A 20584-nucleotide genomic window follows, 5' to 3' on the forward strand; every position below is an offset into this window, starting at 1 on the left:
TGTACCCGCAGCTTCACTTCAGTGAGGTCCCCGCGCAGTGAGGGCCCCCTTCACACCACGTGCGTTTATGTTGCTTTTTTCTGAATCTAAAACACACAGAAAGTGGGTTCAATGGTTGTCGGCGCCATAGATCACATCAGCGCTTGCAGTTCCGGCGCGTTCCGGAAGCAGAAAAAAAGTAGAACAGACGGCATTTTTTCTGTAGAGAACTGGACTGGAATGCAGTAAACGCATAAAAAATGCACGGAATGCACCAAAAACGCACACGGTCCTATTTAAATTGAAGAAAAAGAGAGAGGGGAAAAAATTAACCAGAATGCATAAAAACGCATCGGAATGCATCAAAAATGCACCGGAACACGCAAAAAAAGTGCATGCAAAAACACATCCGGAACACAGCAAAACGCTCCGATAATGCACTGCAGCGCACATGTCCCTATTTAAATTGAAGAAAAAGGGGGGGGGTGAACCAGAAAGCATCAAAAACGCACTGGAATGTGTCAAAAACGCATCTGGGCTGAAGAAAGAGAGGGGAAAAATGAACCGGGAGGCATATAAACTGCATTGAAACATGTAAAAAATGCACAAAAAAACGCATCAAAAACACACTGGAACACGCAACAAAACGCACCAAAAACGCACCGGAACGCACGTGTCCCTATTTAAATTGAAGAAAAAGAGAGAGGGGGGAAAAATGGAATGTGTGAAAAACGCACCAGAATGCGCAAAAAAAGCGCATGCAAAAACACATGGGGAACGCATCTAGACTGCGTTTCTATAGCGTGAAGCAACCCTCAGACCCAGTTCACACCTATGCAGGTTGCGCTTGAGCCATCTCTGCATTGCGTTTTTTACGTGTTGATGCGTTTTGCTGTTTTTTTTTTTTTTCTAGGCAGATTTAAAAAGCAAAACGCATCAAAAACACATTCCAGTTCATTCCCTTCCCCCCCCCTTTCTTTTTCTACAATATAAATTGTGACGTGCATTCCGGTGCGTTTTTGATTTGTTTTACTGCGTTCCGGTGCAGATCTGTGCAGGAAAAATGCCGCCAGTTCTACTGCGCTTTTTTGTGCGTTCCAATGTGTTTTTTATGCGTTCTACTTCATTTTCCCCCTCAATTTAAATAGGGACATGTGCGCTACAGTGCATTTTTGGTGCGTATTGTTTCGGGTGCGTTTTTGCATGTGTGTTTTTTGTGTGTTCCAGGTTTTTTTTATGCGTTCCGGTGCGTTTTTGGTGCCTTCCAGGTGCGTTTACTGCGTGTTTCGGTGCATTTTTATGCATTTTTTACACATTCTAGTTAATTTCCCCCTCTCTCTCCTTCTTCAATGTAAATAGAGACATGTGCGTTCCGGTGCGTTTTTGCATGGGTGTTTTTTGCACGTTCCGGATGCGTTTTTCATGAGTGTTTTTTGCGTGTTCCGGATGCGTTTTTCATGAGTGTTTTTTGCGTGTTCCGGATGCGTTTTTCATGAGTGTTTTTTGCGTGTTCCGGATGCGTTTTTCATGAGTGTTTTTTGCGTGTTCCAGATGCGTTTTTCATGAGTGTTTTTTGCGTGTTCCGGATGCATTTTTCATGAGTGTTTTTTGCGTGTTCCGGATGCGTTTTTCATGAGTGTTTTTGTGCGTTCCGGATGCGTTTTTCATGAGTGTTTTTGTGCGTTCCGGATGCGTTTTTCATGAGTGTTTTTGTGCGTTCCGGATGCGTTTTTCATGAGTGTTTTTGTGCGTGTTCCGGATGCGTTTTACATGAGTGTTTTTGTGCGTGTTCCGGATGCGATTTTCATGAGTGTTTTTGTGCGTTCCGGATGCGTTTTTCATGAGTGTTTTTGTGCGTTCCGGATGCGTTTTTCATGAGTGTTTTTGTGCGTTCCGGATGCGTTTTTCATGAGTGTTTTTGTGCGTTCCGGATGCGTTTTTCATGAGTGTTTTTGTGCGTTCCGGATGCGTTTTTCATGAGTGTTTTTTGCGCGTTCCGGATGCGTTTTGCATAAGTCTTTTTTGCGCATTCTGGGTGGGTTTTTTCATGAATGTTTTTTGCACGTTCCGGAGCATTTTTGATACGTTTTTGACATGTTCCGGTTCATTTCCCCCCCCTCTCTTTTTCTTCTATTTAAATAGGGACATGTGCATTTTGTTGCTTTCCGGATGCGTTTTTGCATGCGTGTTTTCTGTGAGTTCCGGTGCATTCCAGATGCATTTTTGATGCGTTTTTGACACGTTCCAGTTCTTTTTTTTCTTTTTTCAATTTAAATATGGACATGGGCGTTCTGTGCGTTTTTGATGTGTTTTCCTGCGTTCCAGTGCAGGAAATTCAGCCTGTTCTACTTTTTTTTTTCTGCACCTGAACGGCGAGCGCTGATGTGAACGGTGACACCGACCACCAGATCACCGACTTTCTGTGCGTTTTGGATGCAGAAAAAAAACGCAACTGAAACGCATGGAGTGTGAAGGGGCCCTAAAGGGAGATTCCTTGGAGGGGAGTAAAGAGGAAATATCTCCGGGGGAGGGGTCTATTTATAAATTACTTGAGGGATCCCTCGGGGGCGGGGCTTGGTGTTATAAATCTGTGTCTGTGATATTGGGGGATCAGCCGCAGGGGGCGGGCGTTGTTTTCAGTGGGTCAGCTGACCGGTAGGACCATTGATGACTGACCTCCTGCCGTTGTGTCCCCAGCAATGACGTTGTGGCCCCCAGCTCCACCTTCTGTAAGGTCTACACACTGACTCCCTTCCTGGCCAACAACCGGGAGAAGCGAGGATTGGCCCTGGACGGCAAACTCAAGCATGAAGACACCAACCTGGCCTCCAGCACGCTGTAAGACCCGCCCACCATGACACACCCCCCTTGGTGATACCCCTCCCCCCATCTCGCCCGCCATGACACCCCCTCCCCCATGTCTGCTCCACCCACTGGAAGCTTGAAAATTCTTTTTAAAGTTTGTATATTTGAACCCGTTGTGGGCTCCGGGCGTGCTACACACTCCCCCCGAAAAAAAAATATCTGATAAGGCGTTAAATAGGGGTTAATATAAGAGAAAAAAAATTCAGCTACGGGCCTTTTTATTTGATAAAAACTTACTATAGTTTACTAAGAGTTGATAAGGCGTTAAAACGGGGATATATAAATAAAAAAATTTTAAAAATTTAAATAAATTCTGTGAGCCTTTTTATTTGGTAAAAACTGATTATAATTTACTAAGGGTTAATAAGGCGTTAAGTAGGGATATATAAAAAAAAGAAATTAAAATTTTTAAAAAAAATTCAGCTATGAGCCTGTTTATTTGATAAAAACTTTCTATAGTTTACTAAGAGTTAATAAGGCGTTAAATAGGGATATATAGGAAAACAATTAAAATTTTAAAAAATTCAGCTATGAACCTTTTTTATTTGGTAAAAACAAATTATAGTTAAATAAGGGTTCATAAGGCAATAAATAGGGATATATTAAAAAAAAAATTAAAAACAATTCGTTCATGAGCCTTTTTATTTGGTAACAACGGATTATAGTTTACTAAGGGTTCATGAGGAGTTAAATAGGGAAATATTAAAAAAAAACAAAAAAAATAAAATAAATTTTCATGAGCCTTTTTATTTGGTAACAACGGATGATAGTTTACTAAGAGTTAATAATGCATTAAATAGGGATATATATATATATATATATATATATATATTTTTAAATTCGTTCATGAGCCTTTTTATTTGGTAAAAATGGAATATAGTTTACTAAGGGTTAATAAGGCGTTAAATAGGGATATATAGGAAAACAATTAAAATTTTAAAAAATTCAGCTATGAACCTTTTTTATTTGGTAAAAACAAATTATAGTTAAATAAGGGTTCATAAGGCAATAAATAGGGATATATTAAAAAAAAAATTAAAAACAATTCGTTCATGAGCCTTTTTATTTGGTAACAACGGATTATAGTTTACTAAGAGTTAATAAGGCGTTAAATAGGGATATATATATTAAAAAAATGAAAAAAATTCTGCTATGAGCCTGTTTATTTGGTAACAATGGATTATAGTTTACTAAGGGTTCATGAGGCGTTAAATAGGGATATAAAAAAAAGAAAAAAAAATTCAGCTATTAGCCTTTTTATTTGGTAAAAACGGATTATAGTTTACTAAGGGTTAATAAGGCGTTAAATAGAGATATATAGAAAAAATTTTTAAAAAAATTCAGCAATGAGTCTTTTTATTTGGTAAAAATAGATTATAGTTTACTAAGGGTTAATAAGGCATTAACTAGAGATATATATAAAAAAAAAAAAAAAAAAAAAAAAATTTCATGAGCCTTTTTATTTGGTAACAACGGATTATAGTTTGCTAAGGCTTCATAAGGCGTTAAATAGAGATATATAGAAAAAAAATTTTAAAAAATTCAGCAATGAGTCTTTTTATTTGGTAATAACGGAATATAGTTTACTAAGAGTTCATAAGGCGTTAAATAGGGATATATAGGAAAACAATTAAAATTTTAAAAAATTCAGCTATGAGCCTTTTTTATTTGGTAAAAACAAATTATAGTTAAATAAGGGTTCATAAGGCAATAAATAGGGATATATTAAAAAAAAAAATTAAAAACAATTCGTTCATGAGCCTGTTTATTTGGTGACAACGGATTATAGTTTACTAAGGGTTCATGAGGCGTTAAATAGGGATATAAAAAAAAGAAAAAAAAAATTCAGCTATTAGCCTTTTTATTTGGTAAAAACGGATTATAATTTACTAAGGGTTAATAAGGCATTAAATAGAGATATATAGAAAAAAAAAAAAAATTTTAAAAAATTCTTTCATGAGCCTTTTTATTTGGTGACAACGGATTATAGTTTACTAAGGGTTAATAAGGTGTTAAATAGGGATATATAGAAAAAAACATTTTTTAATTCAGCTATGAACCCTTTTATTTGATAAAAACTTATTATAGTCTACTAAGGGTTCATAAGGCGTTAAATAGGGATATATATAAAAAAAAAAAATTTTTTAAATTTAAAACGATTTCAGCTATGAGCCTTTTTATTTGGTAAAAACTGATTATAGCTTACTAAGGGTTAATAAGGCGTTACATAGGGATAAAAAAAAAAAAAAAAACACAAAACTTTTTTCTGCTAGGATACTGTTTATTTGGTAAAAAAAAACTGATAAAGTAACACATATATCATTTTTTGCCAAAAAATGATATACCGTATGTGTTACTTTATCGCAGTTTTTACCGCATTAACAGGCTCCTAGCAGAGTTTTTTTTTTTTTAAATTTATTTTTTCTTATTTAATGCCTTATTAACCCTTAGTAAGCTGTAATCAGTGCTATTTAACTCCTTCTTCCCCTTCTCCTCTAAGATATTTTTTTCTTTCTATTTCTTCTATTTTATTTTTTTTTCTCTGTCGTTTATTTATCTCTATTTTTTTAACATTAAATATTTAAAGTTTTTTTTTTCACTTTATTAATATTTTTTGTCCCGTATTGCCTAAAAAAAAAAATAAAAAAGGATTTTTTTTTTAAGAAACTTTGAAATGCCTTGTACCATCAATGTAATTTCGATGTCACTTTAGACGGGACAAATGCTTTAGTCATCTGATCTGCTCGGCGGTTTCATATTTATTCATGTTATGGTGTTTTTGGGTAAAGTGTACCTGTCATCCTTCTATGGTGTACAACTCACCGGCCACTTTATTAGGACCACCTTGCTAGTCCCGGGTTGGACCCCCTTTTGCCTTCATTCTTCGTGGCATAGATTCAACAAAATGGTGGAAACGTTCCTCAGAGATTCTGGTCCATGTTGACATGAGTTCTTGTTGCCTTTCTGTCATCTCCAACCAGTCGCCCATTTTGCTCCGACCTCTGACCCCAACGAGGCATTGTCCTCCACGCAACTGCCACTCGCTGGATATTTTCTCTTTTTCGGACCATTCTCTGTAAACCCTAGAGATGGTTGTGTGTGAAAATCCCAGTATATCGGCCATTTTTGGAATCCACAGACCAGCTCGTCTGGTGCCAACAACCATCCCAGGTTCAGAGTCACGTAAATCCTCTTTCTTCCCCCTTCTGATGCTCGGTTTGAACCTCAGCAAGTCCTGCTCACCACGTCTAGATGCCTAAATGCAGTGGGTTGCTGCCGCGTGATTGGTTGATTAGCAATGTGTGTTACTGAGCAATTGAACGGGTGGACCTGACAAAGTGGCCGGTGAGGGTGTGGTCCCGGGGAATCTGCCTGGAGTGTCATTAAGGGGTTTATATCTTCTTGTGCCGCAGACTGAGAGATGGTGCCAACAAGGAGATCCTCGGAATCATCGTCTCCTATAAAGTCAAAGTGAAGCTGGTCGTCTCTCGAGGAGGGTGAGTTCTCAACATTTTTTTAAATTTTACACCGAACATCTCACAGCGGGGGGTGCGGGGTATTCTCATTGTGTATGCCAGGTCAAAGGAAATGTAAAAGTCCTCCCCCTTCTATTGATGACATCGACTGTCTCTACATCTCCCCTTGGCCAAGGTAGCTTTCCAAAACCAAAATCTTGGAGGACATTGTTCTTTCCTTTACTCTCTTCCTCAACGTGAGGGATGGGGAAACTGAGTCAAATTTCACTTGAGATGAAGAAGGTCTTTCAGGTGAAGGTCCACCATGGATGACACTTGTAGCTCTAGAGCTTAAGGGTCACCTCAAGAACTGAAGAGCCACCTCAAGTATTCCCATTGTGTATGCCAGATCAAAGAAAACGTAATAGTCCTCCCCCTTCTATTGATGACATCGGCCGTCCCTACAACTCCCCTTGGCCAAGGTTGCTAGCCAAAACCAAAATCTTGGAGGACATTGTTCTTTCCTTTATCCTCTTCCTCAAAGTGAGGGATGGGGAAACTGAGTCAATTTTCACAAGATGGAGAAGGTCTTTTAGGTGAAGGTCCAATATGGCAATATGGCTGACACTTGTAGCTCCAGAGCTGAAGGGCCACCGCAAGAACTGAAGGCCCACCTGAAGTATTCTCATTGTGTATGCCAGGTCAAAGTAAACATAATAGTCCTCCCCTTCTATTGGTGACATCGACCGTCCCTACAGCTCCCCTTGGCCAAGGTTGCTTGCCAAAACCAAAATCTTGGAGGACATTGTTCTTTCCTTTACCCTCTTCCTCTATGTGAGGGATGGGGAAACTCAGTAAATTTTTACTAAAGATGGACGGTCTTTCAGGTGAAGGTCCACCATGGCTGACACTTGTAGCTCTAGAGCTGAAGGGCCATCTCAAGAACTTTCAAGACAAAACCTCCAATTGCTCAGCTCCTTTTCTCAGATGAATGATGGATGTTGGAAACATGCAAATCACAGACACAAAAAAAAGATGATGAGTCAGAGCGAAACAAGCTGTGCTCGACATTTCGTCTGTCCACGCTGCTCCATCCTCGGTTCTTTTTAGAGAATTGCTTGATAAGTTCATCCAAAACATTCCGGGTCATTATTTGCCACGATGAGAACATAGCAGCCTTTAACCTTGTGGAAAAAGAAGTCCACAGTCACAATTTTTGCCATTTTGGACTTTTAGATCCAAAGACATACAGGATATTTTTAGATTTTGAAGCATAAGAAATACTATCTGTGAAGGTTCTCATGTATCCAGGTCATGAGATATCTAGTAGTAGTTGGTCGCATTCAACTGGACCTGTGCTAGAATGCTGAAGATGTTTTGAAAATGATCCAAGACACTGCTTCAGTTCGAGTGAGTATTAGGAAAATGCTCCAATATTTATATCCACACAGACAACTGCATTGAATCACCTGGACTATGTAGATGTTGATTGTCCAAAAACAGGATGGGAGGTGTAAAAATTGAGGAAATGCCAAGTTCTAGTTATGTTGTCCCATCTTTGGTGTTAGGAAGGCTTCATGAATGTTAATCCTTCAACCTACATGGCTGGAGGTGTATGATGTTGTCAAAACACCGGCATTATATGTAGAAGACAGATGGTGTTGAAGGCCCCACACCTCTATTCAATAATCGTTGTTCAATTTTGACGTAGGTAGCCTCTTTCATGCCTCTTACAAAACAAAACCCCATGGTAGAGATTGAAAAACAGCATTATATGTAGAAGACGGATGGTGTTGAAGGCCCCACACCCCTCTTCAATGATCATTGTTCCAGTCTGATGTAGATGGCCTCTTTCACGCCTCTTGAGAACCAAAACCCCATGGTAGAGATGGTAAAACAGCATTATATGTAGAAGACAGATGGTGTTGAAGGCCTCCACCCCTCTTCAATGATCATTGTTTCAGTTTGCCCTGTATGGTCTCTTTCACGCCTCTTGAGAACCAAAACCCCATGGTAGAGATGGTAAAACAGCAATATATGTAGAAGACAAAAGTTGTTGAAGACCCCTCGCCCCTCTTCAATGATCGTTGTTCCGGTTTGACATAGATGGCCTCTTTCACACCTCTCGAAAACCAAAACCCTATGGTAGAGATGGTAAAACAGCAATATATGTAGAAGACAAATGGTGACGAAGGCCCCGCACCCCTTTTAAATGATCGTTAATCCAGTTTAACATAGATTGCATCTTTCATGCCTCTTGCAAACCAAATTCCCCATGGTAGAGATGGTAAAACAGCATTATATGTAGAAGACAGAGGTGTTGAAGGCCTCCCACCCCTCTTCAATGACCGTTGTTCTGGTTTGATATAGATGGCTTCCTTCATGCCTCTTGAGAACCAAAACCCTATGGTAGAAATGGTAAAACAGCCAGCATTATATGTAGAAGACATATGGTGTTGAAGGCCCCTCACCCCTCTTCAATGATCGTTGTTCCAGTTTGCAGTGGATGGTCTCTTTCACACCTCTTGAGAACCAAAACCCCAAAAAAACAAAAATGGTAGAGATGGTAAAACAGCAATATATGTAGAAGACAGGTGATGTTGAAGGCCCCTCACCCCTCTTCAATGATGGTTGTTCCAGTTTGACCTAGATGGCCTCTCTCATGCCTCTTACGAACCAAAACCCCATGGTAGAGATGGCAAAACAGCATTATATGTAGAAGACAGATGGCGTTGAAGGCTCAACACCCCTTTTTATTGATTGTTGATCCGGTTTGATGTACAGTGGGGATCGAATGTTTGGGCACCCCAGCTAAAAAATTGTATTAATGTGCATAAAGAAGCCAAGGAAAGATAGAAAAATCTCCAAAAGGCATCAAATTACAGATTAGACATTCTTATAATATGTCAACAAAAGTTAGATTTTATTTCCATCATTTACACTTTCAAAATAACAGAAAACAAAAAAATGGCGTCTGCAAAAGTTTGGGCACCCTGCAGAGTTAATATCTTGTACTGCCCCCTTTGGCAAGTATCACAGCTTGTAAACGCTTTTTGTAGCCAGCCAAGAGTCTTTCAATTCTTGTTTGAGGTATCTTTGCCCATTCTTCCTTACAAAAGTCTTCCAGTTCTTTGAGATTTCTGGGCTGTCTGTCACGCACTGCTCTTTTAAGGTCTATCCATAGATTTTCAATGATGTTGAGGTCAGGAGATTGTGAAGGCCATGGCAAAACCTTCAGTTTACGCCTCTTGATGTAATCCCCCGTGGATTTCGAGGTGTGTTTAGGATCATTATCCATTTGTAGAAACCATCCTCTCTTTAACTTTAGCTTTTTCACAGATGGCATCAAGTTACCATCCAAAATTTGCTGAAATTTTATTGAATCCATTTTTCCTTCTACTCGTGAGATGTTCCCTGTGCCACTGGCTGCAACACAACCCCAAAGCATGATTGATCCAACCCCATGCTTAACAGTTGGACAGAGGTTCTTTTCATTCAATTCTGTGCCCCTTCTTCTCCAAACGTACCTTTGCTCATTCCGGCCAAAAAGTTCAATTTTAACCTCATCGGTCCACAGAACTTGTTTCCAAAATGCATCAGGCTTGTCTATATGTTCCTTTGCAAAGTTCAAACGATGATTTTTGTGGTGAGGACGTAGAAGAGGTTTTCTTCTGATGACTCTTCCATGAAGACCATATTTGTACAAGTATCTCTTTATAGTGGAATAGTGTACCACAACTCCAGTGTCTGCCAGATCTTTCTGGAGGGATTGTGCAGTCAAACGGGGGTTTTGAATTGTTTTTCTCACAATCCTGCGAGCTGTTCTGTCTGATATTTTTCTTGGTCTTCCAGATCTTGCTTTAACTTCCACTGTTCCTGATGACTGCCATTTCTTAATTACATTCCGAACAGAGGATATTGACATCTGAAAACGCTTTGCTATCTTCTTATAGCCTTCTCCAGCTTTGTGAGCGTCAGCTATTTTCAGTTTCAGTTTTCTAGACAACTGCTTAGAAGAAGCCATGGTGCTGATTGTTGGGGCAAGGTCAGATGAGTCTGGGCATTTAAAACCTTTGAGATTGACATCACCTGGTTTTCCCAGACGATGATTGAGAACAATCCATGACACTGGCAGGTCTCAGCTTGGCAAAGGGGGCAGTGCATGCTATAAATTCTGCAGGGTGCCCAAACTTTTGCAGACGCCATTTTTTTGTTTTCTGTTATTTTGAAAGTGTAAATGATGGAAATAAAATCTAACTTTTGTTGACATATTATAAGAATGTCTAATCTGTAATTTGATGCCTTTTGGAGATTTTTCCATCTTTCCTTGGCTTCTTTATGCACATTAATACAAATTTTTAGCTGGGGTGCCCAAACTTTCGATCCCCACTGTAGATGGCCTCTTTCTTGCCTTTTGTGAACCAAAACCCTATGGTAGAGATGGTAAAACACCATTATATGTAGAAGACGGATGATGTTGAAGCCCCCCACCCCTCTTCAATGATTGTTGTTCCAGTTTGCCGTAGATGGTCTTTTTCACGCCTCTTGGCAACCAAAACCCCATGGTAGAGATGGTAAAACCACATTATCTGTAAAAGACAGATGGCGTTGAAGGCCCCACACCCTTTTTAATGATCGTTCTTCTGGTTTGACGTGGATGGCCTCTTTCACATCTCCTGTGAAACATTTGCCCAAAATGTGCACCTCGATGCGCTCGAAAGAATTACCCTTCCTGGAACTCACGAGTGGCTTGAAGAAGTTATGAAAAACCTTCCAACATTACAGAATACAAGTCCAGTTGAATGTGACTTACTACTGCTAGACTTGCGTAATACCGATTTCACTGAATCTGCACGTAGGTGGCCTCTGTTAGCCCACGTAGTTTGGTTTTGTGCAAAACAAAGAAAATGAATACTTGGGTTTTTATAGGTGACCAAACCACATGGGGCAGGAAATAAAAGTCTACACTGTCATAGTCAATGGAAACACATATAATGGGGCAGAACGAGGCACTTCTGAAGGGTTTCAGAAAAGCAGGTCAACGACAACCATTTCCCTTGTCCTGTCCCTTTGACGCCCGTGGCTCAGAGGTGGTCTCCTTAGGGGCTTCAAGGGCTCAAGGGTGGTCTCTATAGGGGCTTCAAGGACTCAAAGGTGGTCTCCTTAGGGGCTTCAATGGATCAAAGGTGGTCTCTTTAGGGGCTTGAAGGGCTCAAAGGTGGTCTCTTTAGGGGCTTGAAGGGCTCAAAGGTGGTCTAATTAGGGGCTTCAAGGGCTCAAAGGTGGTCTCTTTAGGGGCTTCAAGCGGGTTTGGAATTCATATGGGGATACAAAAGCCACTTCTGGTCGAAAGGGGTTAGCCTTCCTCTGGATCAACCACGGTTTTAAGATTTTTTTTGGTTGAACTCGATGGACTTTTTTCAACCCCCTTCCTGTTCCTTTGCCGCCTGTTCAAGATGTTCTAAAAATGTGTCCTGTTGGTGAGATTTCCCATCACTTCCATTCCTGATAGGAAGGGATGGTGAGTCTCAACAATCCTGGGGCATGGTCTGAAATTTGAACTTGACAGAGGCCCCCGACCTTTGTTCGATTCATCCTTCAAAAATGAGGTTGAAGTTTTGGTCGAACTTTGGTGCCTCTCCATTATATTGTGACTATTGTCCTGTACATAGTGTGTGCCGTAAAGACTGTATAACATACTTCTGTCTCTTGCCATTTTAATGTGATTTGTTCCGGGAGGTGGCGCAATGAGCCGTTTGTTGAACGCACGCGCTTTCCACTTGACTAATTCTCTCATCTGCTTTGAACACTGCCAGCCTTTTGGGAGACCTGGCGTCAAGGTAATGCCTACTATTTGCTCGCCCCCTGACCATGCATCAACTGCCCCGTGCATCTGTCTTGTTACGTTTCATCTGTCCCCATGGAGCAATGTCTGAAGGTCACCCGTTCCGTGCTCGCTCCAATGTCTTGAAGGGCCTGTTGCATGCACAAAACTTCCGTTCCATCTTCTAACAACCCCACATCCCTCCATTTCACACATCGCTGTCACCGACTGTGATTTTCACTTTTACCGAAAGACACAACGTTTGTATTTTCCATTACCGGATTTCAGAGAAAGTTTTACTTGGATTTGCTTTCTGGTATAAATGCAACGAGAACACTCATCTAAAGCCATGATTTCATTTCGGGTGGAGGGAAATGAGAAGATTATGTGTGTGGAGTAGGAAGTAGGGACAACAGCACCTCGCCAGAATGCTGAGGTCCTAAAGTATTTATTCTAATAAAAGGTTCAAGAGATCTCAGCATATTCAAGGGTGCTTCAAGATTCGGAGGTGGTCTCCTTAGGGGCTTCAAGGGCTCAAAGATGGTCTATTAGGGGCTTCCGGGGCTCAAAGGTGGTCTCCTTAGGGGCTTCAAGGGCTCAGAGGTGGTCTCCATAGGGGTTTCAACGGCTCAAAGGTGGTCTCATTAGGGGCTTCAAGGGCTCAGAGGTGGTCTCATTAGGGGCTTCAAGGATTCAAAAGTGGTCTCCTTAGGGGCTTCAAGGGCTCAGAGGTGGTCTCCTTAGGGGCTTCAAGGGCTCAAAGGTGATCTCCTTAGGGGCTTCAACGGTTCAAAGGTGCTCCCTTCATTACAGATTGATCTATAGGTGGAATAATAAAAGATGGACTCCAAATGTTGGCCAATTGTAAGAGAGAAGAGCAAAATTATTGTATTGGGTAGAGGGAAATGAGAAGATTATGTGTGTGGAGTAGGAGGTAAGGACGACAGCGCCACGAAAGAATGTTGAGGTCCTAAAGTATTTATTCTAATAAAAGGTTCAAGTGATGTCGGCATATTCAAGGGTGCTTCAAGGGCTCAGAGGTGGTTTCCTTAGGGGCTTCAAGGGCTCAAAGTTGGTCTCCATAGGGGTTTCAAGGGCTCAGAGGTGGTCTCCATAGGGCTTCAAGGGCTCAAAGGTGGTCTCTTTAGGGGCTTTAAGGGCTCAAAGGTGCTCCCTTCATTAGGGATTGATCTATAGGTGGAATAATAAAAGATGGACTCCAAATGTTGGCCAATTGTAAGAAAGAATAAGAAAATGATTGTATTGGGTAGAGGGTAATGAGAAGATTATGTGTTTGGAGTAGGAAGTAAGGACAACAGCACCTCACCAGAATGTTGAGGTCCTAAAGTATTTATTCTAATAAAAAGTTCAATTGATCTCAGCATAGTCAAGCAGGCTTCAAGGGCTCAGAGTTGGTCTCCTTAGGGGCTTCAAAGGCTCAGAGATGGTCTCATTAGGGGCTTCAAGGGCTCAAAGGTGGTCTCCTTAGGGGCTTCAAGGGCTCAAAGGTGGTCTCCTTAGGGGCTTCAAGGGCTCAAAGGTGGTCTCCTTAGGGGCTTGAAGGGCTCAAGGGTGGTCTATTTATGGGCTTGAAGGGCTCAAAGGTGGTCTTCTTGGGGGCTTGAAGGGCTCAAAGGTGGTCTCCTTAGGGGCTTCAATGGCTCAAAGGTGCTCCCTTCATTATGGATTGATCTATAGGTGGAATAATACAAGATGGACTCCAAATGCTGGCCAATTGTCAGAGAGAAGAGCAAAATCATTGTATTGGGTAGAGAGAAATGAGAAGCTTATGTGTTTGGAGTAGGAAGTAAGGACAACAGCGCCTCGCCAGAATGTTGAGGTCCTAAAGTATTTATTCTAATAAAAGGTTCAAGCGATCTCAGCATATTCAAGGGGGCTTCAAGGGCTCAGATATGGTCTCATTAGGGGCTTCAAGGGCTCAGATGTGGTCTCCTTAGGGGCTTCAAGGGCTCAAAGTTGGTCTCCTTAGGGGCTTCAAGGGCTCAAGGGTGGTCTGTTTAGGGCCTTCAAGGGCTCAAAGGTGGTCTCCTTAGGGCCTTCAAGGGCTCAAAGGTGGTCTGCTTAGGGGCTTCAACAGCTCAAAGGTGCTCCCTTTATTAGGGATTGATCTATAGGTGGAATAAAAAAAGATGGACTCAAAATGTTGGCTAATTGTAAGAGAGAAGAGGAAAATGATTGTATTGGGTAGAGGGAAAGATTATGTGCATGGAGTAGGCCTCGCCAGAATGTTGAGGTTCTAAAGTATTTATTCTAAGAAAAGGTTCAGGCGATCTCAGCATATTCAAGGGGGCTTCAATGGCTCAGAGGTGATCTCTTTAGGGGCTTCAAGGGCTCACAGGTGGTTTCCTTAGGGGCTTCAAGGGCTCAAAGGTGGTCTCCTTAGGGGCTTCAAGGATTCAAAAGTGGTCTCCTTAGGGGCTTCAAGGGCTCAGAGGTGGTCTCCTTAGGGGCTTCAAGGGCTCAAAGGTGATCTCCTTAGGGGCTTCAACGGCTCAAAGGTTCTCCCTTCATTACGGATTGATCTATAGGTGGAATAATAAAAGATGGACTCCAAATGTTGGCCAATTGTAAGAGAGAAGAGCAAAATTATTGTATTGGGTAGAGGGAAATGAGAAGATTATGTGTTTGGAGTAGGAAGTAAGGACAACAGCACCACGCCATAATGCTGAGGTCCTAAAGTATTTATTCTAATAAAAGGTTCAAGCGATGTTGGCATATTCAAGGATGCTTCAAGGACTCAGAGGTGGTCTCCTTAGGGGCTTCAAGGGATCAAGGGTGATCTCTTTAGGGGCTTCAAGGGCTCAAAGGTGTTTTCCTTAGGGGCTTCAATGCCTCAAAGATGGTCTCTTTAGGGGCTTCAAAGGCTCAAAGGTGGTCTCCTTAGGTGCTTCAAGGGCTCAAGTGTGGTCTCCTTGGGGGCTTCAATGGCTCAAGGGTGGTCTCTTTAGGGACTTAAAGGGCTCAAAGGTGGTCTCCTTAGGGGCTTCAATGGCTCAAAGGTGGTCTCTTTAGGGACTATTGTTGCTAGAGGTATTGTTTCAAGTTGAGTTGGTCATCCCATATACCCCTAGACCCTATCCAAGCTGTTTACCCCAAATAAAACAACAAAAAAAAACAAGTCCATGGACTGGTTACTGACTCTGAATGGAAGTTGGAAAATGTGTGTTGCCTGGGTGTGCAGGAAATAGGGGGGAGGGAGGGTGGCAAGAGCAGTGGCTTTCAAGGGGGGTGGCGCTACAGAAGATTGGAAGAGCTAGAAGTTCTTTGTATGATGAGCCTTCACTGGAGACACCGGAACACCATCATTTGGAGAGAGGTCCACATCCTTTTGGCTATGTAGGAAACAAGCTCGTATGACTTGTTTGCCTGACTTGTATCTCTGGGGAACGATCTGTGAATAGTTGGTGGGCCAGATCTTGGTAGGTTTTCTCATCTGTAGTTAAAGAGGTTCTTTTAAGTTCCTCTTTTGCATTAGTTCCAATGTCAACGTTCCAGAAGGTCAGCCCTGCCGAAACATTGACCTTGGTTAAAATATGTTTGAAAAGTTCCTCCTGGTGTAGGTCCCGTTGGGTGCACCTACTGCCTGCTTCATGTTCTTTGTACTTTGTTCGTGGATTGCACCTCGGCTAATATCCCTGCTTGTGGCCCACCCCTACACTACCTAGCAATGGCAGCCTACACAGTTCTCGATTTATTCCTTTCGGTTAAAAGTTGACGTCCTACAGACAAATCTATGAGGTATGTTCACCTATCCTTGCATGGTGCATTGCATGCTCCAGACCATTCATGCCCGACTTATTCCGTAACGGTGTGTTTGTCATTTTCGGTGCCCGTATTTATGTCATTGCTCCATACAAGTCGTCTGGATGATACATTGTGTGCCCCGAGTGTTACAGATAACCAATCATGTATGTTGTTACAAAACTGTATGTGTCACTCATTTCTTCCATGCTGCCTTCAACGCCTGGATCCTCGACAGGCCAACTAACCTGAGTTCATTTTATTCCCCGTGTTTAGAAACAGCATGGACATAGTATGCCGAGTACTTGGCAGGATTGTAGATACGTTTGTTTTTTTAATCTTGGTGGGGGTTCAGCTTCAGACGTCTGGAGGAAATTCATTGACTGTGAATTGTGGGTGTGGCTAGAGGCTTATAGTTTGAGCCATCTCGCTGTGTACACGGCCCTGGTCCCCAAAAATATTCTCTACTTATCGTGCCATGTGCAAGAGTTTGACAGATGTCAGGAGTGGAAAATGCACAGAGCACAGGGGACAGGAGTGTATAATACACAGAGCACAGGGGTCAGGAGTGTATAATGCACAGAGCACAGGGGTCAGGAGTGGAAAATGCACAGAGCACAGGGGTCAGGAGTGTATAATGCACAGAGCACAGGGGTCAGGAGTGTATAATGCACAGAGCGCAGGGGTCAGGAGTGTATAATGCATAGAGCGCAGGGGTCAGGAGTGTATAATGCACAGAGCACAGGGGTCAGGAGTGTATAATGCACAGCGCGCAGGGGTCAGGAGTGTATAATGCACAGAGCGCAGGGGTCAGGAGTGTATAATGCACAGAGCGCAGGGGTCAGGGGTGTATAATGCACAGAGCACAGGGGTCAGGGGTGTATAATGCACAGAGCACAGGGGTCAGGGGTGTATAATGCACAGAGCACAGGGGTCAGGGGTGTATAATGCACAGAGCACAGTGTCAGTAGTGTATAATGCACAGAGCACAGGGGTCAGGAGTGTATAATGCACAGAGCACAGGGTCAGGAGTGTATAATGCACAGAGCGCAGGGGTCAGGAGTGTATAATGCACAGAGCGCAGGGGTCAGGAGTGTATAATGCACAGAGCGCAGGGGTCAGGAGTGTATAATGCACAGAGCACAGTGTCAGGAGTGTATAATGCACAGAGCACAGGGGTCAGGAGTGTATAATGCACAGAGCACAGGGGTCAGGAGTGTATAATGCACAGAGCACAGGGGTCAGGAGTGTATAATGCACAGAACACAGGGGTCAGGAGTGTATAGAGCACAGGGTCAGGAGTGTATAATGCACAGAGCACAGGGTCAGGAGTATATAATGCACAGAGCAGAGGGGTCAGGAATGTATAGAGCACAGGGTCAAGAGTGTATAATGCACAGTGCGCAGGTGTCAGGATGCATAAATTACAGGTCAGTAGACAGAATAGAACAAGAAAATCCCCTCCGTCCCCAAGCCAAAATCGCCCAGTACAGATTCCTCCCCTCCTATGGATAAAGAGCCCTACCTGTTCAAATCAGTGGAGACCCTCCAGTACAAATCCCTCTCCCAGAAACTTTCCCCTCCAATACACATCTTCCCCCTAGTACAGCTTCCTCATCTCACTTGTATTCACTCACCAGACCAGGGATTTCAGAGTTAAGAGAAGTCCTCCCTTGGCTGTGTCATGTGACTGGAGACCTCCTTCACCTTGAACTGCCGCTGGCTGTCTCTAAGTTCTGACAAGTATCAGGAGTGGAAGCTTCCATGTTTCGGGAGCTATAGTGGATGGTCTGTGGGAAGTTTGGACCCCCCCTATTCCCCCTCCTGCTCTTGAACCATTAACAAGAAGGGCTTTCCCTTTACTAAATCTGTCCTTTGAAGGACATCTGTACTCCTGGGACAATTCTCCTTTAATCATTTATCCCCAGCACCCAAAGTGCAGCCTACCAGCTCAAATACATATCTTCCATCTCCATCCAGCCAAAGTGTTCTTGCCGGGTTCTTCCTTTTAGTGCGCATGCATGCGTTTGGCCCTATTCATTCCTGTGTGTAAACCATATGCTTCAGGACCTCTGGAGACCACCATAAGCATTGCTTAGCCATAGGAATGAATAGAGGCCACGGTACACATGCGTCCTAAAACGAGAGCATTTTTGTTGGAAATTTTGTGCAGCTCCAAGAGGACCACTTTGCAGAAATTATGGGATCACAGTGGAAGGTAAATATTTGAGATGGTTGGATGAATTCGAATGGTTGGAGAAATGTTCTGTTACAATGTATCACGTACCTGGTGATGGAGGCCAATGGAGAGAGGGCTTCCCTTGCAGCTAAGTTCCGGACTCCCCTGAGAGTGGCACAGTGGGAGTCAGGCCCAAAGTTGCACAGGTCACCTGTAGGAGTGCTGGTTGGTGGTCCACTCAGAAGCACAGCTGGTGCACGGAGATAGGTCTGCAGACAGGAGGCGCCTGTGCGTGGTATGCAAGCCCTTCCGGGATTTAGATGTTTACTGGGTAGTCGGTTCAAGCCAAGGTCAGGTACCAGGTGGGAATCAGAGCAGATGTAGTCAGATGGGATAGCTGAGGTCATACACAAGGGAGCGAGAGAGAGTATCCATAAGCCAAGCCGAGGTCAGATCAGGGGTAAGGCAGAGTAGAAAGGTCCAGGAGCAAACTGAGTCGGTAACAGGAAATCACGGGTCAAAGTCACAGGGAGCTAGAGATCATCCAGCAACTTTAGGAAGTGATGAGCCTCCTTATAAAGGCCATCTGGCACCAGACTGAGGCTGATGTGTCCTTCTGCGGCCATGCAGAGTACTGGCAGAAATGTCAGATCTTCCAGAACCTCTGCTGTGGACAGGACCCTGACACAATGGAACTGCACTTATCTGGGGAAACCAGAGCTCTTGCTGTGCATACTTTGTCCATTATGGTAGTGTTCCCTTCTCAACCATCCATGACTGACAGAACTGAAATCCAACCAATGAAAGTGGCAGGTCAGGGACAGTCAGGCTGGGGTGGAAAGGGCTGGATGATGCTTTCCAGCCAGGAAATGATGCGGAGCTCTGTGTGACTTACTGCAGCTTTTAACGCACATTGGGAGAAGCTCACAGTGTGCAGTGAAATCAGTCCAGGAGAGGAGCCGGTACAACTGTGCAAGACTGAAGGGGAGGCTGGAAGTCATCTTCCATTCCGTTCATGTATCCACATTAATGTCATGTATATTATACCCTTCCTGACAATTCCATCCATTTGTCTTCCATTATAATGTGCTGTTGTTATTTAGAATCTGAGTGTGTAGGAGTTCGCCCTTTTTGGAAATAATTTTTAGAGGAAGAAGAAGTTTCTTGTGCTGCCGTTATTGTTAGTTTTGTTTTTGGCCAGCAGTTGACATGGACTTGCTTGACCACCATCCATAGCTCCTGGCTTCTTCTGATTTAGTTGGTGAACGCTTCGGGTAGTTAAAGTCAAGAACATTGCACCTCTCTCATGTAATTGTCTTTGTTTTCGATGTAGTGATGTTGCTGTAGAGCTCCCGTTCACCTTGATGCATCCGAAACCCAAGGAGGAACCTCTCCATAGAGAAGGTAAGGACCTAGAGACAACGTGTAATCTGCAACTCAATCTCTTTCTTTTTGGTTTTGGTTATAATAGGGAATGATTGGAGCTCCTGTCTGTTTGGGAGATCTCTCATCATTTCCTGTCTCAGGGATACGCCAGTGTGAAATAATGAACATGAATACTCCTGCGCTTGGGGGTGCACTCGATGGTTATGGATCCATTCTGAAGATCCTGGATGGTGCACACCCTGCTGCCCTCAATGGACTGGAGGAGTCCAAACACTGGATACAAAGAAACAAACAGAAGGCGCACCGGCCAAGTGCATTACCACATGCTAATGTGAACCTTCCCAAGCGAGAGGAAGCCCCACTTCTGTCCTCAAAACAGCTTTCCCCACTTTCGTCATGCATGGGGAATCCATCTGGAGCTAAGGTGGCGGTGTAGGTTACAAAGGAGACACGGGGAGCAAAGAACACTGCAGAGACTGGATACCCGGAGTCATTGTTCCTTCTCCTTCAGCAAATTGTGAGCCAAGGTGCAGGGTCTAAGGAGCATTCTGGTCTTCACCAGAACACCCTGAAAGGGGTGATGGGTTCTGTTGCTGATGACTCCCAGGTTGGGGCCCTCATTAATCCAAGCAGGCAGCTCCGAGAGACTGAGAACAGATATTCAGAGATGAGTCTCCTGCAGTACTAAGGTGCTGGGCTCGCTGGGAGTCATAGCAACAGGTCTCTTGTAGCACTGGTACCCTGGACTCCGAGTGGAATTCTGAAGAGTACAGGGACACATGAGTGGAGAGAGACTAAATGCAGAATTGGAGTACTCAGAGGATCACACAGGGGCTGGGATGCAAGTTGCTGGCTGGAATACAAAGGGAATCACTCCTGTACTGGTTGCAGGTTGCTCACTAAAGGGGTCATAGAGGATCGCTGGAGTCATAACACTGGCAGACAATGAAAAACACATGGGGGTTGCAGAGGATCACTGGAATCAGGAACATGGGGGGCTCAATGAAAAACACATGGGGGTTGCAGAGGATCACTGGAATCAGGAACATGGGGGGACTATGAGAACACACAGGGGTCACAGAGGATCACTGGAATCAGGAACATGGAGGGACTATGAGAACACACGGGGCACAG

The 20584-nt window shown here is 43.2% G+C and overlaps 1 protein-coding gene across 5 annotated transcripts in view; it reads left to right on the top strand.

The window, feature by feature from the left end:
* The window catches only part of LOC149442087 (beta-arrestin-1), a 176406-nt gene that overhangs the window by 132092 nt on the left and 23730 nt on the right, over positions 1–20584 (top strand). For 3 of the 5 annotated variants that reach the window (XM_089656534.1, XM_089656530.1, XM_089656531.1), the window contains exons 11-14: positions 2677–2817; positions 6258–6341; positions 12116–12139; positions 19398–19468. In XM_089656534.1, the coding sequence (XP_089512660.1) occupies positions 2677–2817; positions 6258–6341; positions 12116–12139; positions 19398–19468 (320 nt within the window). The remainder of the gene's footprint in view (positions 1–2676; positions 2818–6257; positions 6342–12115; positions 12140–19397; positions 19469–20584) is intronic. The other 2 variants (XM_089656535.1, XM_089656532.1) reach the window with 1 other exon arrangement.

This window comes from Staurois parvus, unplaced genomic scaffold (genome assembly GCF_062004578.1).
Source record: "Staurois parvus isolate SC_StPar_1 unplaced genomic scaffold, SC_StPar_1.0 ptg000913l, whole genome shotgun sequence".
Lineage (NCBI taxonomy): Eukaryota > Metazoa > Chordata > Amphibia > Anura > Ranidae > Staurois > Staurois parvus.